The 27,231-nt window shown below is 41.6% G+C and overlaps 1 protein-coding gene across 3 annotated transcripts in view; it reads left to right on the top strand.

Annotated features, from left to right (window-relative positions):
* The first annotated feature begins 7,226 nt into the window (after positions 1-7,226).
* slc41a1 (solute carrier family 41 member 1) overlaps positions 7,227-27,231 on the top strand; it is a 35,254-nt gene continuing 15,249 nt past the window's right edge. The window contains exons 1-4 of one of the 3 annotated variants that reach the window (XM_038695890.1): positions 7,227-7,247; positions 13,860-14,370; positions 14,488-14,998; positions 23,866-23,973. In XM_038695890.1, coding sequence (XP_038551818.1) covers positions 14,300-14,370; positions 14,488-14,998; positions 23,866-23,973 — 690 coding nt within the window. In that variant the 5' untranslated portion in view covers positions 7,227-7,247; positions 13,860-14,299. Of the gene's footprint in view, positions 7,248-10,947; positions 11,261-11,393; positions 11,415-13,859; positions 14,371-14,487; positions 14,999-23,865; positions 23,974-27,231 lie in introns of those variants that run through there. The other 2 variants (XM_038695888.1, XM_038695889.1) reach the window with 2 other exon arrangements.

Raw genomic sequence — 27,231 nt, 5'->3', positions numbered from 1 at the left:
TGTGTCAGTGGGTTCTTGACTGAATGTTGGAGAGGTCACACATTCTGTAAATCCTTAACCTTTAGCACCAGGGCCCCACAGAGGTGTGTACTCTTGTACTCATTGTGCACAAAAACTCAGATTTCCTCCTGTTCTGAACAGCTTTTTCTACATATTACCGAGCCAGAGGGAGCCGGTGTGCCATATACTACTGTGCTACTACGTAAAACCAATGTAATGGATTACCTAGCTCAAACAAGTGAGTGGTCATGTGCTCCCACACTAAGGGCATGGCGGTGCTCAGTCTGCCTGTTCCGCCCAGCAACAACAACAGCCTGGGGCAAGTTCAGCGCAGACAAAACGTAGCAAAACGTTTTTTTTCAACGGAAACTGTGTTTCCCTGAACACCCTGCTGTGTACACAAGCGCACTGAATTTTCCTGCCATTTTAACACTGTTGTGTTTACAAATTTGTGGCAGCTGAATGGGTAACACCTGTGACACGCCCACCAAACAGGAGAAAACATACCTCGAAGCCCGTTGCAGAACATTGCGCAATGTTGCAAGGAAACATGTGGTTCAATCCGAAACTGTGTTTCCCTGAACACCCTGCTATGTACACAAGCGCACTGAATTTTCCTGCCATTTTAACACTGTTGTGTTTACAAATTTGTGGCAGCTGAATGGGTAACATCTGTGACACGCCCACCAAACAGGAGAAAACATACCTCAAAGCCCGTTGCAGAACATTGCGCAACGTTGCAAGGAAACATGTGGTTCAATCCGAAAATGTTGCAAACCGGTGCAAAACGTTTTGAGATTGAACTCGCCCCTGGTAACATGCTTCAGTTCTTGGCCAATCAGAAGATAGTGGGCTTTGAGAGGGGGGGCCTTAAAGTGACAGGAATAATCTACAGCTTGTTCAGACATAGGCTGATATGAAGGCCTACATGAGGAATCTGTATAAGAAGAAAAAAAAAAATCTTTGAATCATGCAAAGCTGCCATACAGGAGTCACAGAACTACAATATAGGACTGAAAAAGCAGTATAATAGGTCTCCTTTAAAGGGCCCCTCTCACAACCTTTTTAATCTCCTTCCTTCTCACAAAAGACTAAGAAGCATTAAAACAAGAATGTACCGGTTCCTGAATAGCACATGTCCCAGAGCTGTCCACCTCCTCAACACTCCAAACACATCATGCAGGCCCCTCAGTAGGTTCAGTCATTTTTTAAAGCACTTGAAGCACTTTATCTAGTGGGTTGTTTGATGTTGTTGCTATGCCCCTATATGTGCTGATGTTTTATTTATTGTATGGGGTGGATATTAAAGAGGTGGTATTCTGCTCATTTTCAGGTTCATTATCCTGTTTAGGGGTTGTACCAGAACAGGAGTACATGGTTTCATTTTCAAAAAAGTTCTCATATTGCACATTGCTGCAGCTCCTCTTTTCACCCTGTGATGAAGGCTTTGCTTTAGCTATGGAGTGATACATCTTTCCTCTACATGATCTTTGTTGGGAGTTGCAAATGTGCAGTTGAATTAATCTGTAACTAAAGCATCTTTCATCCATAAAGTTTTAACTGAGCTCTGTCTCTACATCACAGTAACAGCTTTATGTCCACTGACTGCCTGGAGGGTAGCTAGTGTTTGGAAGGGAGAGGAGAGCTGTGTGCTGCAGCTCACTATTTTTCCAGCAGTGTTTTTGAGGGCGTGTCAGAGAAGCCGCTTGGTGAGCGTTATGAGGCGCATTTAGCTTCATCCATGTGTCATCACAGGGATGAAAGGGAAACGGTTGGACTACAATATTTCACTATGCAAACCTATTACATGCACACAAAAGATATATAACTCAATAAAGGAGAGGAAAAAGTCAAAAAGCAAAAAATGACTTCTTTAACTACTGTCTCTGTTTAATGTATTGTGTGCTTTATGAGTAAGGGTTTTTGTTTTCGTTGTTTGACTGAGCTTTCTTAGACAGATTCCAATCAGCCATGTTGATGTGGCAATAAATTATTGAAACTTGAACTTGAGACCTCAGGACAGGCTTACAAGTCATTCATACGCATTTAGCTATTTCTGTGTTCACTGGCAACTGTCTGTTCCAAACGTCTTTTCTTCCAGTGTTGTCGTCATGCAGATTTCTTAAAGGGGTAGTTGGGGTCTGTATGAGGTCCTTATTCACGGTCAGTGTATTCGCTCAGGTTGCGACAGTCAAATGTATTGATTCACTGTGTTACAGCCGCCGTTTTGGCCGCTAGTAAATGTTACTTCAAAGCGCAGGGTACTTCCGGACGGCTTGGAGGCATTGCGAGGCTACACAGCCGACCAATCACAGAGCTTACAGTCCACGTCGACTTGGTGTGTAGCTACAATTTTGAAGAGGTGCACGTCAGGCGATGGCGTAGCCTCTGCGTAGCCCCATCACGTACGCCGTCAATTCGACGCAGAAGTATAAATTGCACTTTATAGAGTGACAACTGGGGGGGGGGTCTACTTTTTTTCCAGGTCTAAAAGAAAACCCAGTATAGCACAGGTGCAGGCTTCAGTAAACTAAAAGCTTACAAAGCTTACAATATCCTGGCTAATTTAACTAACGTCTGCAGTCTGTAGATGATGATAAATCAAATTCATTACACTAGTTCACTGGTGCCCCATACCACACAACAACATTTGTAGTTAGGGGTCACCAAGTATTCTAGAGTAAAACTGCCAGCAAGTCAGACACACAACAGCAGACCATCATGACCACTCAAACCAGACCCACACAATGTTAAACCAGAACCAAAAACACTATCATAAAATACAGTCTGCATTATCATAAACAGAGTACTGTCTAGACCTGCTTTATATAAAACGTGCAATGAGAAGCGTGTTGTTACGAATTTGGCGCTATATAGATAAAACTGAATACATTTGAAATAACAAACCTGGATTTTAAGATTTACCTAGCCTGGTAAAACTCCTGAATTCCACAGTGAAAACAAATACTGTGCTTATTGTAGAAAGACTCCTAAAATACTTGAAATGAAATAATAAACTTTATATTGATTGTCAAACTGTGTATCTACAGTAACTAATCCTTGATTTCACTGCTCATGCCTAAGCACCCGTGTTGGCTAACAATTACATAAAATATGAAACGATATAATGGTAATGAAATGACAGGATGGGCTCTCAGCTAGCTAACATCAGATAGCTCATTTAAAGTAAAATAAATGCTAATTACAAAATTCTGAAGGTAGAAAATTTAAGTGTATTAAAGCAGCTAGATAGCTCACTACTGACATTAACTTACAGCGTCTCCATTAGCCTGTGATACACCGGACTGGAGCAGTAATTATCGTTTTTATTGTAAAGCCTCGTTTTTATTTTTATTTCAGTTAACGACAGTTTGTTCACATTTAGTTTTTGTTATTTGGTTCGTCTTCGTTAATGATCATAACCTTGGTCACATTATATCTTCTCACAGGATGAATTATCTTATTGACCTCATGCGTTTCAACAAAAGGAAGTGCTTTGACTCCGTTATTTTGTCTTTTTAACCTGACCACACCAGAAGTGTGTTAAGTTCTGTATCAGGACATCTGTCTCTCCCTTTTAGGTTACTTAGTTTGATTATGTTAGGGTTGGTGTGGCCGAGGTGGTTGGTGGACCCAAATGCAGGACACAGAGCAGAGGAGGTACAGTTCAAAAGGGTTTATTAAACCAAAAGCGAGCACACTTACAGGCTGAGTCCAGAAAATCAAAATGATTAAATCCAAATGAGCAAACGGAACAGACATCCAAAACAGGTAATCCAAAACTCCATGAGACCGAGCAACTCCAAGCCACGACAGACAGGGTGTAACACGAACAATGACCAGACAAGGGCTGAACAGAAACACCACACATATATACCAGGGATAATGACAAGGGAGCAACACAGGTGAAAGACATGAGGCTAACGAGACACAGAGAGACAGCAGGAAAAAATAGAGAACCCAATAAAGCCATAACGAAACTAATAACCAGGAAGAAACAGCATATAAATAACTGATCCAGAACATAAGCAGACATATCACAAATATACCAATAAACTACAAATAACAGGGAAAACAGAACTAAGATTAAACAGAACTCAGCACAAACATGGACAAAATAATACAGAAGTACACAGACCAGGAATGACACTAAACATGAACTAAACAAGAGAAACAGAGACAAACAGGAAGACACATGAAACAACGACAAAACTCACAGGGACCCACAGGGAAAAAATACTACTCATAACAGGTTAAACTTTGGTTGATTTTGTTTTTGTTTCTTACACCTGTACATGTTCACACACACAAAACAGATTACTGATGAAGTGACTGCACACTGCATATAGTTTTCTTAAATAAAACTATTTTACTTTAAAGAGTCATGTCTCCACATGTTGTTCTTCCTTCGAGTTGGGTCGTGACATATACAGCATGAAGGACTGACAGCTTCCAGGGTTAGTGGTTGTGAAGAATGTGAGTAGCATAAACTGCATCGTCATGCTGATAAGCATCACAACTCTTGACACTTTTACTTTATTGCAAAGATGTGTTCAAGCTGATTAAACCCTTTCATGCATGAATTATGACAGCCTCTGTCAGGATTTTTTTTCCTATGTGTTTTTATTGCTCTTTAGGCATGCAAAATAAAATTAGAATTTCATTTTTTTTAAACACACATTTTTCAAGGAGTTGTCCACTAAGGTGGACAGCGTGCACATAAAGTTTTAACTGAAGAAATATTTATTTAACAAACCAATAAATACAGTGATATATTATGTGAAAACTATATTTTTAATGCTGTTAAACTAATGTGGTCACATATTTTAACATATTCTAATACTGTTTAATGCAATGCAAAAACGTTGAACCTCACTTCTTAGTCCTCAGCCTCTCTATTTCACCACGCTATGGACCACGCTACAACAATGTGTGATTTAGAGGTACATGCAAATATGGAATGCATGGATTATGGAGGATGGATTAATGCATATAGAGGGAAAGGGTGATGGTGGAAGAAGGATGTCGTCTGATAGGCTGGTCTGAGAGGGTGTACAGAAGACCAGGCAGAGAGACTCAGTGTGGGGGTTCCGTCTCGGAAGTGTTTTCGCCCGAGTTTATTTCAAGCCCCCCCAGACGGTACCTAGATGAGACATGGGAGAGCCGTGCCCTGATTGAATAGGAGGGGAAGAGGGGATGAAGGCATAAGGGAAGACGGAATGAGTGGATGTGTGTAGGGATGAATGGAAGGGAAAGGGAGGGTGGGTCGAGCGATCTGAAACAAGCGGGGCAGGCTGAGCGGAGCGGTATATGTAGCCTTGACAGGTGATTGGAGGTGTGGTTGAGGCGTGGCTCCGCTCCCTAACCTAAGTTAACAAATTAACTTCATTTCTCAGCATTCTCAGCTCCACTATCACTGCTGCTAGCATTTGGGGTTTCTCCTATTTCTGGCAGCCATTCATCATCACTGCCACTACTATTATCCTTACTTGATTCTGATGGAATTTGCTCCACTGTCCTGAATGCCTTTCTATTACTTTCTGCAACACACTAATAATGGAATAAACTGTACAAAATATTGTTTTTGTTACAAAAACTGCAAGTGTAACATAAATCCATTGATTTACATCCAAAAAAGTTGGTGCACATGAAGTATTTTCAAGAAAAACAAAGTCTCAGTAATAGTTAATTGTAGTTGAAATATAGCCAGCGATCCATAATGACCAATTTAGTGGACAGATGATTAATTGTAATTTCCTCCCAACATAAAATCAGTACTTGGAAGGTTTAACAATTGTATTACTCCTTAGTTGTTACTAGATGTTACCAAATTTTATTTACCTGCAGGGATCTCCTATAATTGGAGGAATGGCAAGATATACCTGAGCTGCACAGCGTTTCCGATTGTCCATCTTGGTTTTGACGAATTTAAGTTGCATTTAAACCGGCTTACCAGAGGTTGGCAGTGTATGGCATGACACACTAGTGTCCACTGTAGTGGCTGATGTGCAGCTAGACGATCAGAACCTCTGCCCATTCAAGGAAATGGCTTTTGAATAGCTGTCCACTGTAGTGACCACTATGCGTGAAAGGGTTAAATCAGTTTTATTTGTCTAAGGGTGTTTTTTAAAAGCTTTTAACCTAAAAACATGAAACCAAATAAAAGGAGCACGGTCACTTCAGGGTCAAATGTCACCCCCTCGCCCTTAGTGGTCATTCCATACTAGAATGACCACTGCATCTATAGAACAGCAACATGTTCAGCTTTCCATCTCTCTTCTCATTAGGCATTTCAGAAAGGCATGCTGGGTGTCACTCCTACGAGCACGCTTTCTACAGGAAAGACACCTGCCCTCCAAATTCCACATTTATCTCTCGTTGCGATTCTCAGCGGCTGTCATACCCAGAGTTCACGGTGGCTACACAGTCACAGTAAACTGAGCTAACACACACCATGAGGGGAACCGTCAGAGCCTATTCTAAAAAACAATATTTTATTTCATTTTCAGGGCTGCTGTGCCAGCCTTTATTGTCCTGGCAGTTGCTGCCACTGTTACCTTAATTTGGGAAAATATGCACGTCACTAATGTTGTTAGGGTTAGTGTGGTAGGAGGAGCAGCTGTCATGTCCCATATTCTGCTGAAGTGCACACAGCTTGTGTGACAATGAGATTTGTATTTTACTTAATAGATGAGCTGCTTGTTGCATTGGCTGGACTAAGTTTTATTTTCTCCAGTAGTACCTACCTTTGGTGTGAATATAATAAAATATATGGTTATTTATGGTTTTCTCCTCACTCAAGGAAAAATATTTGTAGCTCTGGGGATGGTCACGATAACCCCCCCCCCCCCTGATAAATAACGAACAGTCCCTTATACAACCCTGCCTGTGTTGTAAAATGATAAATAAATCTACCTTACCTTGTACTTTGGACCATGTACATGTAGCTGCGCTGGCTCACTGTCAGGGCTGACTTGGACTCATGAACCGAACAGAGCCATCGTTGATGTCATTAGGAACACTGTGCTTCTCCTACTATCACAAATCAAAATGGCTGCTGGCCTAGGTCTGTAATACATTGTGAGATGTCCTGGTGTACTGTAAAAATAAGTAATAATGAACTTGGAAGTTAAAGGATCCTCACCCCTGCAGGTTGAAAGGTGGCTCTGAAAAGTTAGCTTGTAGCTTGCTGCTTTGCAGAGGAAGGCAGCTGTGTCATCTTGGATTCAGTACAACATATTCCAGAGGTAATTCATTTTCAAAACATTCCTCTTGGCACCTGACGAGTGTAACTCCAAAGCTAAAGCTCTGTTTTGGTCTCCACAAACTCTTGAGAAAAATATCTGGCTCTTAACTGCTAAATGCTAGGTTATGTTCACCAGCTAGTCTAGTCTCGGCAATAAGCTAAAAGGCTCTGGGCAGAACTGAGGAGAACAGCTGGGTGAGAATTCTTTCCGTTCATCACAGTCATAAATATGAATTATTATTAAGTCCATGCAGATACGTTCTGTTTTCATGCAGTTTGTCAGATCACACAAACTGTTGTACGTTTGTTATGTGTTCACTCAGCACGGTGCTTCACCTGTTAGAAAAGAAATAAAAGAGACAAAACTGCAGATAGACTTTGAATCTCTGCCAGAGAATGTATGGTGTCAGATCAATGAATGACAGTTGTTCAGCTCTGACGTGTCTGTGGCTTTTTGTTTCTGCTTATTCAGTGAGCGTGTGTTTGTGTGTGGGTGTGTGTGTCAGAGAGAGTTAATATGTTTACACCAGAAGAAATCTAACCTTCTTTACAGATAGTAGAAACATCATGGTTGTTTTTGGCTTGAGTTTGAGTGTTTATCTACAAGAGATCACAGACAGTCTCTCTTATCATGACATATTTAGCTATTGATTGAAAAAAAATCAATTTAAAGTCACACGAAGCAGTCAGACAATAAGAAACAAACATCAGCAGGATGGCCTCTCATGTCTTGCCTCACCTCTTGTGGTGTTCTCCACAGAATGCATGAATATGTAAGAGATACTTTCATTCGACTGTTGGTATTAATGGTGTGGTCAAGTACATTTTATTCAAACATACTAATTCGGGCTAAATTCACAAATTAGCCTCAAAGAGCTAAGAAGTTTGTACAACAAACCCCTGTCCTTAGACCCACAGTCTGTCAAAGGACAGAGGAGAGACAGACATGCACCAAATGTGAATACAGACAGAAATAAAAATAATGAAATTACATCAAGAAACAGAATGACAATCGACTGTATGATTTCTCAAAACACTTATTTTACTTTTCCAAATACAATTCTCAAATTGTCATTTATTTGTTGCATTTACTTTATTTTAAAATTGTGTTGAATGGTAATGAAATGAACCTGAGATATCTGTTTGATTTAAACATCTGGAGCTTAATGTAAAGCGAGAGAGTAAAAGAGAAACTGTCCTTAAAGATGTGGCCTTGAACTGCGTAATTGGCAGTGGTATTTGTGTGGTGTTTTCCTGTTGCACCATGTGAACTGTTCCAGGAAACAGTTTTACTGAGTTATCTGGAAATATTTTATGATTAAAACCCAGAAAAAAACCCTCAAATCTAGTGCAAGGTCTTATGGTTGGTATGGTCTTAACAGTTCCACTCGGCAGAGTTATCCAGATCACTGGGTAACTGGTCTGCTTCTTGGAACCGGTCGCTGCATGTAGACATCTTCAAGGGAAAATAAATTCACAGTCACACTTCTCTGTCTTACGTCTAGAACTCAGAACAAAAGTAAATATTCTTGTAAACAAGTGGGGCACAAAAAATAAATGAATAACAAGCTTCAGTTCAGCTATGCGTCTGTAAAGGGTGATGATTTATCACAGGACATAACCTCACACATATCCATGATTTAATCCAAACTGTGCATATGGCAGAGTGTGATTAGCTTGAAATTAAATATAACATTTTGGAAATATAATATAATAAGGGGTTAGTCCTAAATTTGATTTCACATAAACCTTTTATCCCCTGTTACACAGGACACATCAGTCACACATCAAATGTCCTTAAGTAAAACACCAAGCTCCAACCTTCTTCCAGACCTTTAACTCTCCCGCCTCTTGTGCAATGTATTTGTGTATGTGTGAGTCCGAGGATTAGGCAAAATTATAAAAGCCTGAGTGCAGTGTGAATATGGCACAGAGTACAAGCAAGTCTCAACTTTCATTTCACCTACAAGTTTGCAACAAAAAAGCAGCAAACACACCCACCCAGAGACCACGCAGTGCTGAAGGGCGGCTGATGCTCAATCCCATGTCATTACTGCATGATTACACTGTGTGCTGACTGGCTCAGCTCACCACTTTGCCAGCACGGGGGGATGTGGATGGCGTGTAGCCTCAACTCTCAGGGTGATGCTGTGCTGCTGATGTTGAGCCGAGCGTCTGTGTAGCAACAGCCAAACAGCTCAACAAAGCTACAGGTCCTCTGGAGACGCTGTTAGAGCTGCTGCTCTCCCAGGGAACTATGTGAGGAGGCCGAGGCTGAGTGCTCTGCAACCCCCTGATGGAAAAACAGTTTCAGTATTCCTATGGTATATTATATTATGCAAATATTACCAAGGACCACAATATTTTAGAAATCATGTCATGTCACCACAGAAGATGTACAAAAGCAATAAACACATACAGTAATAAAAGCAGTACCATCAAGTTGGCAAAGAAAGGCAAATGTTACTGCGAGAGAAATAAATATCAAATAGATCAAGCTGTAAATGCTAGGTGAAAACAATGAGGGTTAAAGTGTTGAGCATCTTTCAGCTCATTGTTTTGGTTGTTACAGTTTGTAACTTTATTGTTTTGGTGCAGTTTCACCGCTTGCTTCAACCCACTTCCAGCAGCACCTGTTTTCAGCAGAAATGCTCTGACAGCAGAACACACAGCGTCTGGCTGGTGAACATAGCGGAGCGTTTAGCTGCTGAAGAGCTAGATATTTCCCTCAGGCAGAAACCAAATAGCTAAAAGGAGAGTGAATATTGGATTTACATTCATCAGGGACCAGGGCACACAACTTACAACTTACTCATAATACCTTTATACTGTAATAATATGTAAATGCTGTGTTTCTCTGCTGCCCCCAAAAGCCAGTGAATGCAGTTTCAGCTCTGGGTCCATGATTTCTGGCTTGGTTTTTCATTTTCATGGACACAGCACTCTCAGCCTTTATTAATTTGTGCCAAAGACAATCATTTCAGTTTGGTCTGCATTTAGCTGCAGAACATTCTGATAGCTGGTTTGTTCATTGCACTTGTGGAGAGAATATATGGGACTGTAGTCGCTTGGTAACAGGGCAATTTGGCTGTTTGGTTATGATTTCTTGTTTTGCATAATTTTAGCTAAGGCCAGCATGTCAGTTTGAAGAAAAGAGGGCCAGTGTTTGTGCTTTGGGGAACTCCTATATGATGGTCTACCATACACTCAATGCACTTTACTCACTGCTGAATACAGAGCTGTGTCAATAAAGATATGCTGTAGTAATATTAAAACGATGTTCAGTGGGTTTCTTTCTATAGCCTAGGCTATGTCATTTAAATATATTTCAGGTCCCTGCTTCTCTCCTGTGTTTCAGGTTGGAGTAGTTACAAAACGTTTACTTATGTAACACTTGCATTTATTCTTTCTCTTTGTTCAGTTTGTAAAATCCACCCCAGATCCTAAGATGTACTGATGGGCGTGTGTGCCCATTCAGTCAGGAATCCAGGTCTATTGTTAAATAAAAACTTCTGTTTCAGCCCCCTGTAGTAAATTAGTAGGCATGTGGAGGAGACTGGCACCGCACGGGCACACATTTCCACACACACGGGGGTGGAGGGAGGGGACGCGTGGGGTGGGTGGGTAAACGGGGAGGGGGGGTCTGTATCGTCAGCTCAGAGTGTGGAGGGAGGGCCCGCCTTGTGGCTTCCTGGCCCCCTGCACCGGACGGGTGTATTATAGATGCGCATCCAAGCAGCCGGGCGGCGGGGGCCACTGGACGGGTGCAATGTGACGGGTTCAGGAGCGACTAGGACGCAGCCTTAACCGCGCAGGAGGGAGGGTTTAACCATTAACCACCATTAACCATTAAAGCAGCTGTGCAGAGCCGGTACCGTACATAAGGCGTGCGCACCGGCGTCCACGCTTCAGCCTGAGCGCGTTACAAGAGGTGGAGGATCCATCCAGCCAGACGCACCAAGTTCTTGCGCCGTTATTGCTCATCACTCCGGTCTGGACCGCTGACACTAAAAGGTAACCACCGCCGAGGAGCTTTTTATCTGACCACCTGCTGGACGTTTTAGCTGCAGTTTTATAAAGCACTCTGGCCGAGCGGCTGAGAGTCACGCCGTGTCTTTATCGAACGGAATGGGTCACTTGGCGACAGAAAGAACAGCTTTTACTCGAGGTGTGTATGTATAGGGTTGATAAAGAGTGGGACGTTATGGTGCGTTATGGTTCATGTTCATGGATGTATACCTACTCGTGGTGGTAGTGGCAGTGACATGGGCTGCAGCCTGGTGCTGGAACAGAAAGCCCTCTGCCCTTGTTTAAATGAGCAGTATAATAGAAAAGGAGGGTCGTCTATTCAGCCCTGACCAGGGGAGCACTAATTTACGCCTTTGCCATGTTGGGTTCGGGTGGTATTGGTCTTGACTACTAAACAGAAGATTGTTTCAGTGGGGAAAGCCAAAGTCTTCTTGCGGATGTCGCAACATGCAGGCGAGGACAGCTGCGTTAAGCGAGCAGCCGTAAGACAGGAAGCAAGGAGCCTGGCCTTCAAAATAAAAGCGCTTCTTTCATGATCTGTGTATAACTTTCGGGCAAATTCAAGTTCAGCTTGTTCCGTGTCACCTTGTAGCTCTGCCCACCCACAGATCACCAGCGTGTCAGTCATAGTCATCCATCAGCAGCAGAACTGCTGTGGGCTTCCTACAGCTTAGATGAAGGTAACGAGAAAGCACACAGATCACTACGCCCTGTAGGATGATGAACATCTAATCTGCAAATATATCTTTCCACACCTGTTTCCATGACTAGATGATCAGATGAGGTTTCAGATGTCAGGCTTTTTTAAGTGGTGTAATTTGAAAAGATTGTCTCTATTACACTTTCCTTTAATGAACCTTACTGTTGTTAGCCTGCTTGGAGGTTGACAGTGAACTTTTACCCGGACTGACAGAAGACTACGCTTGCTGTTTATTTTGAAAGGTGTGCCAGGAAGTGCTGTGTGTGCTGTGGGGCCGCGCTGACTGTGCTGTTGGGGCTCCGTTTTCAGAGGATGTACGCAGCACCTCTGTCAATGGTAGAATATTTTTAGCCGCCTGGAGGAAATTTGGCGCTGGATGAAACTGCTTTTTAACTCACTGCTCGCTTCTGCCTTAATGTCAGTGGAGAGCTGAGAGTCAATGTTGGTCTTAAACACCGTCAATTACAAGGCTTACAGTCAGTCTGTGGTGGGCACACACAGTTAAGTTGTTTTCATCCTCTGTAATACAAAATATTTGTTTTCAGGATTCTAGCAGTTGTTTTATATCATTGTGGTGAGTGCATGCTCCCTCTTTTAGTTGGCTATTTGATATTTATATTACATTTTATTAACACTGACTTGCTGTAAACACTGCACATTAGCCTACATTCTTCAAGGATTGTGGTTTTGGCTAAGGAAAATTAAAATGAGTCCTATTTAGTACATTACAATACACTGTAGAATAAAATCTGGGGAGAGCCGGGACGAATGAAACCCAGCGATTTTCTTGGAGCCCATACAAGTCTGATATGCCAAACTAGCTCAGCACATACAGTCCACAGTACTTAACAGGACCGGGAAAGATCAGGTGGATACGTCACACTTTCACGGAGTTACACGAAATAAGCTGTGCTCAATGACGAAAAGTAAATTCACTCAAGCAATAATTTATTTTGAATGACGAGTTGTGTTTATTGTTCCATGTGCCATGGTCATGATCACATGAAAGATTAGTTAGTACTTTAACACATCCTGAAGTTTTAAATGTCAAAGTTTTACAGTTTAGAAGCTAGTGAAGTTTAATCGTCAGAAGTCACGTAGCTACACTATTTAGATACTGCAGGAGGGGGGGGCAGAGTCCACCAGGCTGCAGGCTGGACCACCAGGATACTCACAGCCAAATAACAGGGTCTTCACAGTAGAGATGTAGGCTAAATAAATAGAGCAGCCAATATCTAATCCAAATGTGCGTTAGCTGTTGGATATTCTAGTTAGCTAGCTAAGTTATATTTATACTTTTTTTTTTTTTTTTTTTTTTTAAGAAAAAGGACATAATGAGTTTGCAATTAGGTATTAAGGAGGGCACTGTCAAGCTTTCTAAATAAAAACAAGAATAACATAATCTGTTTAAATGTATATGGCTGTGTTTCTTCTGTCCGGCACAGTAGGGATGTAAGAAAAAATGTACACCTTTCCTTCAAAGTGAGATTATACTGAAGTCCTTCCACATTTTATTGATAGAACACACACGTGAGTTGTTATTGACGACAACAAATGATTTCTGTTTGTAACGTTAGATTTTAAAATGACGTATGTGAAAAGTGTTTCAATCATCCTGGCTCTCCCCCTATCTTCCAAAGCTTGAGCACTGCCATACTGTTGGAAAGTTACTCAGCCCCTATTTTGTTGCTGTTTTCTTACTACATAATATTTTGAATGGATGAATAATAGACATGTATCATAAAGTACATTTACATTTACATAATTACTTCAAATTAAATTGTCAGGAATCAGCCTTGGTTTGAAAGTAAACCTGGAACGGGGCTGGATTGTGTATAGCCTACACTTATGACTGAATAATCCATTCATTTGTTCTTTTCCCAGGAGACTGTCGACTCTGGTTGGAGGTTCTTTTCCGCAGCCGGTAATTCAATCCTCATACTGCAGACCTTTAAATATCTCCTTTGAAAACCTGCTAGCAGCCACGTGGTGTAAGGTGAGACATTCGCAGCCCAGTACACTGACCAGTTTGACATGATCAGTGGACTGAGAGCATGACTAGTCTGCAGTGCAGTCTGACCACTTCAGACCTCTGATTTAATTTTTGCTGTAGTCAACTTTAAAGGACTGTTCACAAGTGACAAGAGGGGATTTCTGTGGCGAATCCCCAAGCCAATAGATTTTCTTTCCCTTCTGTTTTGAACCAGTATGCGTTCTTCTTTTTTTTGCCGGCTTACTGTGAGCACCTTGCAGTGAATGGAGAACATACTGGTTCTGCTCCCGAAGCACCGACAGGAACACGGGCTCTGCAGACGCACGGCTGCATGTGCCTTGCTGCAGGTTTCTTCCTACAGAGCAGTTTTCTCCTGGTCTTTAATACCGACCCCCACTCCCTGTAAGCCTCTTTAATGGGATAAATCAATTGCATCGATCAGGTTCAAAACCAGATCAGGTGGCCAATTCCATTCTGACTTCCCCAAAATTGAAGGAAACCTGACCTTTTCTTGTCTAGCCCACAGTCGTCCAAAGGCTTCCGCATGGTACTTTGGTCGAAAGAACAAGACAAACTCCCCGACATCGACATGTCCTCCGGGGACATTGAGGTGAAAAAGGAGGGAGGCCCCCTTACCCCAGCCTTCCTCAACTCCAACTGCTCCGTCCACCCAGTGATCCTCACCAAGGGTTCTGAGGAGGTGAGCCCAGGGACCGGGGGCGAGTTTGAGCTCACAGAGGTCACATCCTTTACAGAGAGGGCCAGTGAGACCAGGGAGGATGAGGAGAGGTCAGAGATTGTGGTGGCAATGGACTGCCGGGCCAATGCCAAAGGTCAACGGGAGGAAGACGCTCTCCTGGAGAATGCAAGCCAGAGCAACGAGAGTGATGACACCAGCACCGACCAGAGCCCAGAACCACCGCCGCCCCTCAAGGAGACCTCCTTCTCCATCGGCCTGCAGGTGGTCTTCCCCTTTCTGCTGGCAGGGTTCGGGACAGTGGCAGCTGGAATGGTGCTAGACATTGTCCAGGTGAGTGATCCTGACATACTTTATCCAGTAGTGAGCACACAGCATGTATTATATGAAACTGTGCTTGGTTTGTATAAGAAATTGGTCAGTCCAAATAAAACATTCACTGTGGTTAATTCTTTGCGCTCTTGAAAAACGTATCCATTGCATCAAATGGGGTTCTGCTCCTGTACAAGCCTAAAGAACATGTATGGAAACTAATGGGAAGTTAAATGTTTGAGTACTTTGGAAGGTGCTGGGAAGATTTGGGCCAACATGCTTCCATCTTTATTTGGAGAGCAGTATCACAGGGTGACATTGGTTCAAATGTCCAGAAACACTCATTCAGAGATTAATCTAGTTAGCTGAACTTTTCTCACTATCCAGTTACCTGTGAAAAGCCACAAGAGCTCCGTCTTATTTAAACCCCAGTTAAGGTCATCAGTTGTGTTTCTCAGCCGGTGCTCCAGGTAGACCATATGTACTGGGTCATACTGTGGGATGGGAAGCATTAAAATGAACTGGTTTAGGGAGCCTTGGCCTGTGTCTGTCATTGTGCTGCTGGCCTATCTGATGGCATACCTTTGGAAATGGCTGGATAAGGCAGTTGATACAGACCATTGGGGTATTTACATAACCTTTTTCTCCTCTAAGGCCTGCCTGCCTGTCCCCACACCTTCTTTTTGATATCTTGCATAGAAGAATATTGAAGTACAGTGTGTAGCCAGAGATCTGCTGAATCAACTCTGCCTCCAATTTATAAATACTCTCTTTCCTTCTTTCCCTGTTGACTCAATGCAGTCGCTGTCTTGCTATCAATATACCATGTTGTGCATATATTTCTTTAAGTCAGTTTGTGATGCAGATAAAGCTGCGTACATGCATACTGATGCCAATGTGGTGTACACCAGAAAGTCAGCACACAGAGGAGGGGAAGAGGGAGTAAGTGTATTTTCTGTGAGCACCTGAAATGTCAGCACACTTCAGTCGGAGTGAAAGCAAAACACAATGTGGTGTCAAAGCCTCTATTGCCGTGTGGTTAGGTATCCTCACTAAACCAGGAATGCAGAGGTTTGAGGTCAAAAAGTTTTCACGCTGCCTCAACTTAGGCACCCTGCTGCTGTGGTTTCTCCAGTTTCCAAAACACTCAGCGCACCATTCCTTTAGAGGTGAGGCTGGGAAAGAGGAGAAAGAAGGTACCTTGGCCTTATCTTTCCCTTCTAGTCAGCCATGCTTGTGCCTGCAGGCAAACCTCGAAGAAATGCTTGCAGTGAGATGCGAAGTGAGGCTTGACGGTCAGTCTGAAACGACTGTTCCAGTGAGTTCGGCTGAGCACCGAGCGAGTTGTCTCACTGCCTAATTCCCCCTCCATGAAACCATGAACCGCCAACTCAGCTAATCCCTCCTGTCCTTGCACGAAGGTAATTGTCTAACTCTCTCTCAGTCTCTCTCTCTCTCTCTCTCTCTGTCTCTCTTTCTCTGGTGTGGTCAGACTGCACCAGTTGTCTGCTAAAAGTAAGCTTGAAACCTGGAACGTGCTAGAGTTCCTTTGGTTGCTGTGTCTGCCTGGCCCGGGTTTAGAAGTTGCGGCTTGTAACGGTCCATGACATGGCTTTTTGCGTCACTCTCTATAAGGCTTCTTTCGAAATGAACTCTTTAACGTTGGTCACTTCTACACTGGTCACTATCTACAGCACACACACAGAACTTCTGGCCTCATTCCCACTCGAGTTTGGCTCTGAAAGGACAGTACGGGCTGGTAAAGAGTCTTCTGCATAGTTCTGCTTAGTGACTTGGCAGCACAATGACCTAAAACCCACCATCTCTCAGAGCCATAGCCAGGAACTTAGGACTCTGAGGCTGACCATCTCACTTGGAATAAAGGTTACACACACAAAGGTCATGTAGTGCTAGTTTTCCTGGGAGTGCAAGTGTCAAAGGCCAGATGGGTTATATGCTATCAGTCACAAGACAGTTTTAGTTTCTAAAACATACATTTCCTTTCTCTGCACAGTCAAACTACAAATCAAAAATGCAAAAAAACGTACTACAGTAAATTGTCATCACCATCTGTGTGTGTATGTCCGTGTCTAGCCATGTGTATGGAGGACGGATTCTGGAAATAAATACAGAAATAAATAAATGCTCAATAAATAAATAAGCATCCGATTAAATGCAAAAAAAATACAGTAAATAAATAAATGTAGGCAGTAATTAAATTATACAATGAGACATAAATGTATATATCTATTTTAATTAGCTTCTTTATTTATTTACATTTGTAATAGTTACCTTATTTATTTACTGTCCGTTATAATCTTCAACTTTATTTATTAATTACTTCTTTTTTAAATGTATTTATTTATGTGTGTTTTAATATTTTTGTCTGTTTTATTCTTCTGTTGCATTTTCTACCCATTTATTTCCACAATGATTATATATTTCTGCCTGTCCTTTTTACATTTCTCTATGCATTTCTGCCTCATTATGCAAATGAGGAGGGGCTGTGTCTCAGGGGGTCAACTTATTGCCTATTGGTGGACCAGTCAGGCAAACTCACACATCAACAAGCCTTGCTCCTCACACAGTCACAAGAGATGGCTTCCTTTAGTGAAATGAAGTGATTAGCAACTCTATCTGAGGACAATTCTACCAGCCGTGTTTTCCTTCTTTTTCGTGTGGACGCTCTGACAGGCAGTATTTCAGTTTGCGGCATGCATGGACACAGAACTGCGGTAAAGTTAACTGTTGTTTGTGAGAAGCACATGTTCAGCTAGTAGCACCTAAATCTGGAGTGCACTTGTATTCGACTCTGTATGGTAAATTCAGTTTTAACTGAGCAGAGTGAGCTGACTGGCAGGTTAGAGACTTTATTCTGTCAGTTTCTCTCTTTACAAAGAAAGAAAAGTGTTGCAGTCTGAGAATCTTATCTGAAGAGAGGCTATCAAATCTCAATAGTATGCAATGCAAGCACCACATTTGTGAAATTAGCACAAAGGTTTTCAAAATAAGGTGTTAAATGTATATACAGTATGAAAATAAGATTATATGGATTATATTCACAGGAAGTATAAAACATGTTACATGTGTCCATTAAAAGTGAAATAAAACTAAAATGACAAATTACTTTACTTAGATTGAAGTACTGCAGTAGTACATTGAAATACCTTCCTTTCTGATAGGAAGTCTTGTTAAGGTACTATAAAACATATTTCTCCTTAAATTCTGATTTGAATTGTGGACAACTATGACCACATGATGTAGAAAAATGAAACACTTCACTGCCCAAGTCAGGTATAACACAAGGATTGTTTATTAGGCTACATCATGGAGTTCATTGACAGTCTAGAATGAATGAACATTAAATAGTGATCATCAACAGATGGATTACCATTTATCAGTTCACCCTCAAAAACTAAACTGACTCTCACAATCATCTGATTCAGCTGTCACATTTTTTTAGATACAGCTAATTCAGAATAAATAGCTGTGGCACTGGGGCTGAAAATGTGCAATTATTAAAACTATTTAAACAACAAATACTATTTGATCATGTTCTCTCGTTTTGGTTTGCAATATGCAACTATTAAACTTGGCGTACCGGGACATTTTCTTGCATACCGGGACTTCTCCCAAGCTGCCGGTCCTCTCCTCTGCCCTCTCCATATCAGGTTCTCTGGGCGCTACGTGACGCTCACCTTTTCCCGTTCTTGTCTGGCTGCAGCCGTGTGCTGAATGTAGCTTGTCAATGTCAGTTTTGGTGAACTGACCAATCACAGCCTGGATGGGGCGGGACATTTAAAAATATTGACAGATATTTCAGGTGTCATTTACACTGCGGACGCTGGAGACATGTCAGAATCAGAATGTCTCCATCTCTTTTTGAAAGCTTTTGTTAAAAATGTTCTGAAAAACAGCCACAAGAAATGTTAAATAACAAATGAAACAATGCACAAAAGGTGGCAATGCAACTGAAATACAGATGAAACAAATGTGCATTGTCCAAAAGCTGATTACTGCATTATATTCCTTTATATTTTGAATTGTCACCAGCTGCTTAATTTTATTTCCCTTCATATAAATAAAGACATTTCCTCCATAAATTGGTGCAGAAAATGTCTCCAGAATGCAGGAAATTAAGTTTTTAGTGTTCAAAGTCTTTAGTGTTATAATATTTACTAGTTTCACCTTGAGGTTAGGGTTGTGTGTGTGGGGGGGGGGTACTGGCACCTATTTTTTCAAGCACTGTAAAAAACATTTCTTGCTGCTGTTATGACTATGATATTAGTTAAAAAGTCGGGAGAGACTGCTTTGTTTGGGCGTGAAGGGGTGGTAGTGAAAGCAGTGTTTCCAATAATTGTCAACGCTGCCACATATTGATTTTCTATTTTTTTTTACTAGGCGTATTTAAAATCGTATTTGACTGACGAGCTGTATTGAGGAGCATAAATTCGTGCAGCACCTCCTCTCTTTCTCTCTCGTAACACTGCTGCAGAATAACACATAATATATGAATTAAGGGCACAAACTAATTGCGTTTTTCTAAATGTTCAGTGGTGTCCGACCACTTGAACTTCCTGTTATGTTCTGACACTCATAACATAACAACATATCAGCTCACAGCTATTAACACCTGACAATATAAAGCGACTTGGTTATGATCTGAGTGATTAGTAGGTTAGACTTCGTTTTTGTTACCCCAAACCCTGGCTAATCTTTCACTCTGTCCTCAGGAATCCTTGGAGGGGGTTGCTTATTTGTCAGATAGTTCAGGCTTCATTTGATTTAGGACTTAAAGCTTGATCATGCTTTTTGTGCATGTTTGGGAGCTGTAGTGCTTCTTATGACAACTTTGTGCCTGAAAATGTAAACTAGAGTAAAGCTTTAATGTTTGCCTTGCAGACAGCAGTCAGTAGTAAGTACAACAATTAATAAAGCATATGTGGCACTAGGAAGTTTCAGCTCTCTTTATCCCCCCCAGACAAAAAAGAACCCACTTGACATTCAGTGAATGTGGACCCTCTTTGTTTATCCATTAAATGCCAGTAAGGTCTTGTTGCATAGCTGATGTTCATCTTTCAGGCTCCAGTACGCCAGTTGGCCGCAGCTATGTAAATGTGACTCTCCATGGCATGTGTTTGTACATGAGGCTGGACCCAAACTGTTCCATCTATGCTGCAGCACGTGGAAAATGACACAGACACCCCCTAAGGGTTTTACAGTGCGAGTATTTCACTCACATTTGACCCTAAAAATAGGTACATGCTAATCGGAAAAATGATTTACAAAGACAGTGTGCAAGTAAAAACTCACTCCCACCACACCATAGTCGGACTGGCCATCAGGAGTGCGGGGAGAAATGGCTCTTTGGGCCACTTGAGCAGCCCGTTATACAAAAACATGAGCGAGAGAGATGCGTCTTCGGTCCACTTTGATTCTGCACCAGCACACATCCTCCTCCTCACGATCCTGAACACCAGTTCAGCTGTTAGTCCAGGTGAGGCCTGCAGCTGAGGCCGTGAGACAGAAAGTATTTAGCTATATCGCTGCTTGTTCAACTTTTCATAAAGTCAGTGCGCTCATCAGTGTCACATTTCGTGAACCAACCAATCACAAACAAACCGACATAACAAAAAGTTTGACATGCTACAGCAAACTTTCAAACTGTTGAACTCGTTCTGAATCTCTGTATGGTTCCTTCTTTGATTATTCCGTTTCATAACCAAATCAGAAAAAACAAAAAAAACAAGTGGTTTTTCTGCAGCTGCGTTTTGTTCTATCCATGACCAGTGTTGTATCTCTACTGGTTTTCAAACTAACTGGCTGCTGTACACGTTCCGCTGTTGTTGGCAACAGCTGTGGTCTGCCTCAGTCCCCAGATTGGTCACACTAACAAAACATATAGGCTATTTCTATTCAAGTCGCATTGCATCTCATAGTGACTGTGACGAATATTATTGTAGAAGTGAGAACTATATTATAGCCACATACAAAAAAAGAAATTAAAGACTTTTTCTTTGCAAGATCGCACCAAGCTGGGTTTGAACTCACTGGAGCAAGAACATTTCCTTGTTGCGGCGCGTCACTTTGCCTGCGAACCACTCAAACACTCTGCATCTCCTATTTCCAGTCAACTATCGATTGAGAACTTCAGCATCCAGGCAGCATTTTGTTTTGGGCTGATCTGAAGCAGCAAAACCCACTTATGTTCAAGCTCATCTTAATTACATTTTATCAGGCACCGTCATCGCCCAAGTGTATCTGCTGCAGCACACAAAGCTACACAGATTGGACACATTAAATATCAAAATTAATAGTTTTGGTTATAAAACAGAGAAACAAAAACTGATGTCTGTTTTTGTTTTTCTGTTTTGTTTTTAAAACTGTTTTGAAACGAAATAATCACTAACCATACACGGATTGTTCTGCATGAATGGTCATCTTATTAACAAGTTAGCACATTAAACATAACACATTAGTGACTGACCACCATGTAGAGCATTTTTCTGCACATGGATTTAATGAATGAGAACAACCAACAAACATGAAACGGCTGTAACTGGAATTACTATTATGCTATATTATGCTAAGCTATATAGTAGGCTATTATCTGCTAATTATAATGAATATAGTAATATTATATTTTTAATGTATTAATATACTAGCAGTATACTATTTTATTGACATTATACTTTTTATTTAATGTTATAATATTATACTATTGTTCTGCTTTATACAAGTCCCACATTCCACAAGCTGCAATGCACCAATCACAGCCGTTTCTGTGAACAGTGTTTTAAGAGCTGTTATCAACATGTCAGAGTTTCAGAAGTAATCAGTATCAAAGCTTTAACTCCTCTGGTTTCACATCATAACTGCACCCAAGGAGAAATGCGCGCACACACACACACAGTCTAAATATGCCTCTAATAATTGTTTGTTAATAAACTCTGCGTTACTTGAACATTTTCACTGTGCTCCTAAATGTCTGTGTGCTCTGAATGTTTTCATTTAGGAGCACATGTGCTCCTTGGGGAAAAGGTTGCGTAGCCCTGCACCTGATTAGTTTCTGTGAGTCTGAGTTGCGCTGACATTGCATGCCATCAGGTTCAACTTCCCACTCAGTACAGCAAGTATGATCACAAATACATTGGGGCCATGTTACTCAACTGGGCAACCAGACCCATGTGGGGTTTGCATACCAGAGCTCCTATAGGTCTGTACACAGGGGTACTGGAGTTGTCCAGTAGAGTTCCTAGAACCAAGGAGGTGGCCATGGGGAGGGAGGGCTTGTTTGGCTCAGAGCCAGTGTTCCATGGAGACAACAACATATATCACCACAGGGGAGGCAAAGAGGGAGATGGGGGAGTGAGACAGAAGTAGAGAGAGAGAGAGAGGGAGAGAGAGAGAGAAGGCTTGAAAACATGCGGCTGTGAAAGAAGAGAGGAGTGCTCACAGAGGTGCTCACAAGGCTGCTGGCTTGGCAGAAGGCAGTGAGCCAAGCCGAGGGGCTGCCTGTTGGAAAGGAGCTCTGCTTGGCCTGGTGACAGCAAAGGGGATAGACAGAAGGGGTTTTAGCTCCACACTGGAGTTTTGCTGCCACACCTACTGACATGACACATCTGAACTGTAGACGTCACCCCTTATCAGCCCTGTACATCTGGACGTGCAGTGGAAGCTATGCAGTCAAACAGAAATTCAAGTTTGCTAGTGTGAGAAATGTGGGCCAACAGTGTTTGTACGTAGCTTCACTGTCAGCTACTCCTCTCTGTTCCTCCCCTCGCCTATTTTCTCCTTCTCTTTTCTGTTCTGTGTCAGCCTCGTTGAATATTGATTCAGCTCTGGGCTGACTGGACTGTAAGTGCTGGGGGCCTTTGGGACCGGCTCCAAAGATAAGCACTTTTACTGGAGATAGATCGATTGCCCCACACTAGCTGTGTTTTTTGCCACAGTAGACCACAAACCTGCTATTAATGCTTGCACTCTAATGGAGGCACAGCAACAAGCCCAGAGACCGACTGGGAACCCACCTCTCAAGGACATCTAATAAGACCAGCCATAAATGTCATTACAGGCCATGAACGAGGCTCTGGATGCATGGATCACATGTTATAGGATACGTTTCTGTGTTAGATTTAACCAAATATTGAAGGTCTGAGTAGGCCTGTAAGTTTGTGTTAGTGAGAAGAGCAGGCTTTAGCACTTTAATTGCTTTTTTGAAATAAAAATAATCTTTTGAATCTGTATTATGGTGGGGTTCCTGGGAACACACATTCTCGTGCATGTGCTAAACATGATTTGGGATTCTCTCAAGCAAGCCCACCACCTGTCCAAGTTGGCCTTTAGATTTAGCATAGCTCTTGGCTCTGTCAGCTAAGGTGGAGGCTGAGCAGCAAGGCCACAGAGGACAGTGAATGTAAAAAAGCACTCTGAGGTTGGAGGCTTTGAATGACTTACCAATAAACTATGTCATCCTTTATTTTTGGTTTTTATTTACACCATGGTACACAGTATAACACTGGTAATATACCATTTACTGTATATGAGCTGTGAGGCAGCCTAGTGTCCTTGTGTTAAAACTGCAGGAGGTAAAGGCTGGTGGGTAAAGGTGAAAGAGGGGAATCACAAGGGAAAGGGGAGAATGGCGTCCACAAGAAGTTCCAGTGACCTTGTTCTTGTTAAAGGAGAGCAAAGAGTTGACATGTCACAGATTGTAAAAGGTCTGTAAGTCCTGCATACATATCTGCTTTCACCACTAAATCACTATTAAAGCACAAGGTCACAGAGATTTTTCTCCAAACTGAGTTTGTGTACCGGTTCAATGTGGATCTGATGTGTGTTTATCATGTTGATGTCCTGTTACTGATGTTGCTTGATGGTCGTTGCAGCACTGGACGGTGTTTACGGAGGTGTCAGAGGTGTTCATCCTGGTTCCAGCACTGCTGGGGCTCAAAGGCAATCTGGAGATGACCCTGGCCTCTAGGCTGTCCACAGCGGTAAGTTGTAAGTGTTTGTGTGAGTCTGTGTACCTTTTAACAGTTACCAAGTGTCATAGGTTGGATTCTATTCCATTATTCTATATAAATAATTAGATATTTTGGATTTGCTGCCTGTGTATAAAGCCTGGAGAATTGTTTCAGTTGTTGTGTGAAGTGTTTCCTCTCAGAGGTTACCCAATCATTGCCTGGCAGCCCGTATCAGATACGTTCAGCTGATTGCTGTTGGAGAGGTCAGAGGTCATGTTGCCAAACGTGACCCGGGTTGCAGACTTATAGCAACAGAGAATAAAATAACATTATGCTGACTGCTGCTGTTCTGGCTTAGAGTCTCACATGTTACAGGACACGTTTGTGTGTTAGATTTAACCAAATATTGAAGGTCTTGTTAGGCCTGTAAGTTTCTGTTAGTGAGAAGGGCAGGCTTTGGTGCTTTAATTGTTTGTTTGTTTTTTAAATAAAAAGAATCTCTTGAATCTGTATTGTGGTGGGGTTCTTGGGTAATTATAGCGAGCTATCCTGCAGGCTATCCACATTCACATTGTAGACAGCTAAATGCTGTTTTGGTCTGGCAGCAGTAGAGTTTGATGCTAAATGTGCATCTATTGTCTGTGGCACAACTGAGCTCTTGGCTAGAATGCTGCTCTCTGAGCTTACAATGTCCAATCTGAGGGTCAGTGACCAGAAGCATCGCTAAACAGAGTTTAGCAGTACAGCCTACAGTTATGACTGATATTAGAGAATTAGCCCAGTACTGCTCTTAAGCACACCAATCCTCACATTCTGTCTACTGGCCTGTGGGAAATAGATGACAATGATTAGCACAGCACGGACAGCTTTGAACTCAGTCACACCACAAAAAGATCTTTTCTTACAAGAAATTTAGAATTACACATTTTTCAAGTCTTGAAACAAGTAAGCATCGCCAAATCTGTCTCAAACCACCTTCTGTAGTGTGCTAATCCATTTAACTACAAGCTACAACAAATCCACATTTGCCATTAAATTTCCAAATCCAACTACACTGAGTAGGAGTAATTATGACCAACATTATATTATTTGGTCAAGGTCATATTGTTGCATGATTAATAAGCAAGTGGTTAGGGCGCGTTAGCATGGGTGCTAATGCCCGGCGCAGCGAGTCCCCCTGTTTGCTGCATGTCATTACCGTATTAACTTTCCCCCATGTCCTGTTTCAATCCACTAACACATCAAATAAAGACATACAATTCCCCCAAAAAATAGTCATCCAGCAATACTGTAGCTGCAGCAGAACTCAAACATTTAGTTTAGAATTTAATCTTATGTAGCGCTCCTACCCTCTAGAAAGTAAGGTTGGGCAGGATAACCGTACCACATTTCACCACAAATGCACTTTAACTGTAACAAATATCAGTGGGCCCACACTATAACACTCACACACGCAGCCGGCAAAGATTTCTGACTTTACTTCGTCTGCAAAGCTAATACTCCGAACTCTTTTCTCCCTCCTCTCTGTCAATCACTTGCCCTCACTCACACACGCTCGCCCCTCCCGCACCTGCTCACTACCTGATCATGCACTCCCCTCATGCCTACTGGCATCAACCAATGAAAACCCACTATTAGACTCCAGCACAATTATCACAGATTTACCAGTTGCATATAAAAACCATGAACTCCTCATAACATGTTTTTAACTAAACATTATCTTTTTATACAACATATGTGCAACATACAACAGTTTAACAAAATACATCACCATATTTTTACCATTTTCATTAATATGAAATGAATTTTAATCTCAGATTTAGTTATAATGAACTCTTTTATACTCTACTATTTATACTGGGTTACACTTAAGTGAGTGTTTGCAAGACATAACGTCATGATAATGTTTCACCAATGCTTCAGCACTGATTTAACTAATTGTCAGTGGTTACATTACAATATTAAATCTCTTCAAAGTAATGAGAATATCTTGGAAGATACATTTTACTTGTATCAACATGGAAATTACATTTTAAGACTTATTACCAGATAGAATGCCTCTTTAATGTTAATATGTTTGTATTGGTTTTTGCTTCAGCACAGAAGGATTCTCACATCATCACAAAGTAGGCCAGAGTGTGGTGCTTGTCCTGAGACATTATTGTTAGCTCTCTGCTGGCTTGCCCCAGCGGGACCAAGTTTCTTTCCACGCTGCCGCTAATTATGAGCAGATTAAGACCACTGTAAATTTCCTAATGCGCTTATTACTGAAAAAAATAATGTAATCCCTAGTACTGGCTGGCTGGGGGAGTTTTCAGTTCACATGACCGTGTTTCCTTTCAGATTTTTTTCCTTTGCCCTTTTGAACTTCTTTGTCTGAATATTTCTCTGAGAGGGGGCTTGTCTTTCTCATCATTGTTTATCTGACTAAAGGACATAAGCAGTTATTTTCTCTGTCCTGTCAAACCCCTCCTCGTGTTACTGATTCTAATGGATTGTACATCAGAGATTACAACTGCTGCAGAAGCCATTGTCCTCACTTCATGTGTGTCAGATGTTTCAGCATACACTTCATTCACATGTGTTCGGGTTCCAACATTGTAAATGACAGATTTGCTTTGTATGGAACGTGAGCATGGCGGTCGTAGCAGGAGTCGTCTATGCACAGGTTTACATGGCGCTGATGGGCGAGGAGGATGTTTGCGTGGTTGTAATGCTGGCAGATACACGAGTAATAACGACACACAGTCCCACACACACGCTCATCATGTCAGTCAGGCTGAGTTGTCCTTGTTGTGCTGCCAGTCAGAAATATTCTTCAAGTGGGGATGGTGCTTGACACACACACACACACACACACACACACACACACACACACACACAGAAAAAGTTCTGTAACCTTCATTCATTTGTGAATTGTATTAAATAGTATTATAGTATTTTAATATCCTACTGTTGCAATACATTTATTGTGAATTGTTCACATAAATAATTGCACATACGTTTGAATATTTCTGTATGCATATTTGCATGATACATCAAATTAATTAATATTCATTCAATCTGTAATATTTTCTTATTGAATTGTTGAATTTTTATTCATTCACCACATGATTACACACTCGTGATGTTGCTGTGTTCCCATATCTGAAATTAATGAGTAAAATGTTGTCATAACTGATGAGTGAGGGCAGAAACTACAGAAATAAGATTTTAATAAACATTCAAATGTAAATCAACTTTATACGTATTCATATTTATTTACATGTACACACATCACCTCTATCT

The sequence above is a fragment of the Micropterus salmoides genome, unplaced genomic scaffold (genome assembly GCF_014851395.1).
Source record: "Micropterus salmoides isolate LMB-PRFRI ecotype aquatic unplaced genomic scaffold, ASM1485139v1 Ms_hic_scaffold_4, whole genome shotgun sequence".
In the NCBI taxonomy this organism is placed as follows: Eukaryota; Metazoa; Chordata; class Actinopteri; order Centrarchiformes; family Centrarchidae; genus Micropterus; species Micropterus salmoides.
The sequence above is the reverse complement of the archived record's forward strand: the minus strand, read 5'-3'. Positions and strand labels throughout refer to the sequence as shown.